The 4,606-nt window shown below is 37.0% G+C and overlaps 1 protein-coding gene across 1 annotated transcript; it reads right to left on the bottom strand.

The window, feature by feature from the left end:
* Nucleotides 1–3,535: 3,535 nt before the first annotated feature.
* LOC139868455 (uncharacterized) lies at nt 3,536–4,072 on the bottom strand. The gene has a single exon (XM_071856785.1). It carries the CDS (start codon nt 4,070–4,072, stop codon nt 3,536–3,538), a length of 537 nt encoding a protein of 178 aa, XP_071712886.1.
* Nucleotides 4,073–4,606: the final 534 nt, after the last annotated feature.

The following is a 4,606-nucleotide window of genomic DNA, read 5'->3' as shown; positions in this document are numbered from 1 at the left end:
ATAATACCGCACATATATCCATACATGTCCTCACGTCAAATCAAACACTTCCACCGACATCACCTTCAACAGATGCTACTGCTACTATTCCTATTGTCACTTTACCACCATCACCCTCGCATTCACCAAATTTCTATGATGCGTTGGAGCAAGAATATTTCAGTCGTATGTTTTCTGGAGTTAATCTTGATGTTCTTTGACGCACTTCGCTTCAAGCATTGTTTCGCGCTAAAGTACGATATCCACTTACTTCTTGCTCTTCTCCAATAAGTCCTTACTGTGATAATGAGCATGAAGATTTTGATCCTCAGAATAGTCATGAGGGGGAGATAGGAGTAGATGGATATTATCTAACGGTGAACATTTCATCAACTAAGGGTGGTGGTGTAAGGTCTTCATCAGCTTCTCAAGCTCAACAGGTTCAGACGGAATCAAAAATGGTTTCTATTAATGATGAAATTGATAATAAGGAACCTGAGCAAGTTATTATTCCAATTGTACATTCAAAGGCTGATGGTGGACCGGTAGATGAGGATTTGAACTTAAGTGATTTCTATCTTGAAGAAACAGATGATGATGGGTTTGTCATTCTAAGAAAATTATCTTCAGTATCTTCAATCGCGAAAAATGTAGAGATTGCAGATAAAGGGAATCCTGATCCAGTAACTGAAAGTGATGATGAAATGGAATCTTCTGATGATGATGAAGACAATCGTTATGTTAATCCAAATGATGATGATATCTTTGATCATATTGAAGATGATAATGCTCCAACTAATGATGCGACAAATCCTAATGATCATTCATCAAATTCTACACCTTCATCAAGTTCAAATCCAACAAATGCTAATGAAAGCTCAACTTCTGGTACATCTACATCAAGTGAAACAGTGAATTCCAGATTCAAATACAACCATGGTATATTCTTTAAGAATCGGGAATAAAGATTGTTATTGGGAGTTGAACACGATTTCATTACTTTAAGAAACACATTCATCGAGGAGAATGCTTACAAGATCTTTCGCATTAACGAAACACCAAGGAGTAAAAGATTTACTTATATAGGTTCACGAATGCTTTCAGGAAGTGAAAGAAACTGGTATGAGTTTATATGGAGGAAACATATCAACAAAGATGAAGATGACTTGTGGCTTTAAAGAAGATATCGCATTACAGAAGTGTTGAATATTACTCGAGTCGGAGTAGAGATAAGTGAAAAGAAAGATGTCATCAGTCAGTTCCACGTTATTAAAGAAGATGAGAAGGAATACAAGTTCACGGAAGCAGATTTTCATAATCTAGATATGCTTGATATCATTCACATCTACAGCTACCTCAGTATTATCACCATTCGACCTTTTGCTAAGGCTCAAGCTTTGGAAGCTGTGAAAAGATACATGATCGAGACAATTGAACTGATGAGACGTGAAGATTTTCAAATTGGTTTCGAAGCTAATAGGAAAAAGATTCGAATTACCTGTCCAAATCAATACACAGAGGGACTAAAGGATATGAGAGTGTTTCAAATGCAATTCGAACCCGAAGGGTTTGTATTTGTGAATTCTTAGAAATAAAAAGTGTACATCCGCACTGAAGAGTTGAACAAATATTTAGATGGAACACTTAAGGCTGCACTGAAGTATCTTAAAATTCGTCAAAGCAAGTTTGATGACATTGACATGAAGGGTCTTGGAGAGTTTATAAAGCATATCAGAGATCGTCTAAAGCTCTGGATTCGTACAAGACAGTTTGAGATTCTTCGTGGCCAGAGAAAGAGAAGGTATTTCAAAGAAATGGATGAATATCCATTACATGAGGGAGATCCAAGAAAAGCGTGGGGCGTCTGGAAACCTTCTAAGCAAATTTCTGAAAATTAAGTAGAAGTTTCTAAACCAGACGGCACATGATGGAAACTAATGTTTGGACCTCTCAAGATTACGCAATAGGATTATATTGTAAAGTTCACATTTAACACTAAGGAGGAGATTGTTAGGACCCCGAAGTTGTATAGTGTTAATGTGAAATAAGCTTAAATGAAGGTTCCTTAGAAGAGGGCTATATAAGAAACCTAAGTAGTCCTAATTAGATAGCGATTGCATTGTAACTGAGTTTTAGAAGCTGTGGAATGAAATTTGTACCAATTCTCTCTCTTACCGAATCTCCTTCTCACCTACCGAATCTCATTCTATCTTATTGTTTCTCTCAATCTCAACATGATCTGACCTATCAATACCGGGTGTAATAGCTAAGGTTCTTGGATCCCAACTTATTGGGAATCCTTACAATGATTATGTAGATGTTGTTGTCACCCATTCCATTTCTGATGTTACCAACAAAGTAACCAAATGCCTTGCCCCAAACCAGCCTCTTCCTCCTGCTATTGCCAACTTGATGCGTCCCGGAACCTTGGAAAGAGTCAATGAGACAAAGGATAAACTGACAAATCTCAAGATTGACGTCTTTGATGATGTGTGTAACAGGGAAGAATCGTCTGCCAAGGATGTCCTTGGTGTGAAGTTTACATAAATTCTATAACAATTTTTGAACAATGACTGTAATAAAGTATCTGCGTTTTATGCTACAAATACATGCTACTTTTATTATTGCGTTTGTCTTTATGCTTATTCTAAATACTTTGATGTTTCTTGCTAAAATAAATCTGCTGTGCACTTAGAATATGATAAATTTTCTATGTACAATTGTGTACTGCACAACTTAATAAAACATATTAAAAAGTGTTTGATATAATTCTTATGAAGATGCATTGCACTGTTAAGTTTTTCTGAATTATCAACATATACAATATACTTTGCAAAGATTATGCCTTCAAATAATTTACAGGACATTAAAGTCCATCATACGCGTTCCGTCATGGAATTGATGAGGAATAGTTATGAAGTATTTTTGAATAGTGGTTATGAATTAATAACTTTTCCGCCATACACCTTCCGTCATAAAGTTTATGAGGAAGAGTTGTGAAATACGTCGGCCTTCATATATTGTAATAACTTCATTCGTTTTGTGAAGTAAGTTTTTATAATGTTTGTCATGACAAGTATCTAGTTTTTCATTTTGCCTCGGTGCGTTCTAGTAAAACTTTAACATTTTATAGCCGATACCTCGCACCTTTTGCTGGCCAGCACAAGAGCATCCGCCATCGGAAGTATAAAAATAATCTCCTTCTGTAGGAAGGGTATAAATGTAATGTTTTACATTTGTCACAGGCAGCACTTTGCATAAGAAAAAGATAAAATTTTATTGATTGATAGTGCGCAGTACATAAACAATTCATAATGAATTTAGGTGGATCAGGCCTAATTAGTACATTATGAAAGTTTAATGCATGCTGTTGTAAACATATGCATTGTAGCATAACTACAATAACGGACAGTAAAATGATAAACTTTGCTCTTCATAAAATGCTGAAATTTGCTCTTCATACGTCAAGCGCCCAACGCTGTATGGCCTGAATAGTTGATCATGGTATAAAAAACTCTTGATCTTCATCATCTCTGAACAATCGAGTACGCCTTCTCTAATTTGCTCTGCCCTCTGGCAAATTTGTAAACGTAGACCGTTCCCTAGTTAGTGCTACATGCTGTGAATGTATGGCAGCCACTCCATTAGGAGTTGGAAATCTGATCTCTGCATGAGCAGTGGATGCAATTGCTCCAAATTTTGCCAACTTTGTCCTTCCAAAAAGGACATTAAATCGAGAAGTGCCTTTCAAAATAGTGAAATCAGTTGTTTCAGTTCTTAGAAATGGGAATGTTCCCATAACAACCTCCAAACGAATTCGCGCCATGGCGTTCACCGGTGTTCCTGTCAATCCTGAAACCTTCAAATTTGTCCACCTAGCTCTATCCCGTATGTGCCTTGGAAAAGTTCTCAAACAATACCAATAGATGATATCAGCTTCACTGCCTGTATCCGTGTAGATACGGCTGATAAACTTGTTTGCAATTTCTGCTGATATGACCACTGGCGGGACGGATAAAGTCCAATTTTGGATTGGTTGAAAAATGATTGGAGTTTTGGTAAGAATCTCCTTAGGAGTTTTGGTAAACGCCATTATCAACGGATGTCTCTCTAAGGGCCTCCTGTTGTGGTGAAAATCATTGGGATGATTGTTGCCTCTCCATCCGCCATTGGAATTGTCATTTCTCCTCTGATTTCGATCAAAGTACCGTCCTCCGTTGTGCGGTTTGGTACAGCTATTACCATCAAACTTGCTTGGTCCTCGCTTACCAGCTCGAACATGCTTTTGTGCAACTTCCAATGCTTGATGCAAAGTTTTTGGCAAGTCATACCTTAACGTATGAACGAGTGCACTAAACCTTCGCTGATCCAAACAAAAAATAAAACAAGATACTAGTTGTGACTCTGGACAATTAGGTATTTTTTGTGCTTTAAGCGTGTATCTCTTCATGAAATTACTCAAGGATTCATTATGATACATCGTTATTTCATGTGCATCAAGATGTGTCAAAGTGCAGCTACGAAGATTTTGATACTGCATAACAAACTTTGCACGAAGGTCCAAATAACTTTTTATACTTCTTGATGGCAAACAAGCAAACCATTCCCTTGCCATTTTCTGCAACAC

The sequence above is a fragment of the Rutidosis leptorrhynchoides genome, chromosome 9 (assembly GCF_046630445.1).
Source record: "Rutidosis leptorrhynchoides isolate AG116_Rl617_1_P2 chromosome 9, CSIRO_AGI_Rlap_v1, whole genome shotgun sequence".
Lineage (NCBI taxonomy): Eukaryota > Viridiplantae > Streptophyta > Magnoliopsida > Asterales > Asteraceae > Rutidosis > Rutidosis leptorrhynchoides.
The sequence above is the reverse complement of the archived record's forward strand: the minus strand, read 5'-3'. Positions and strand labels throughout refer to the sequence as shown.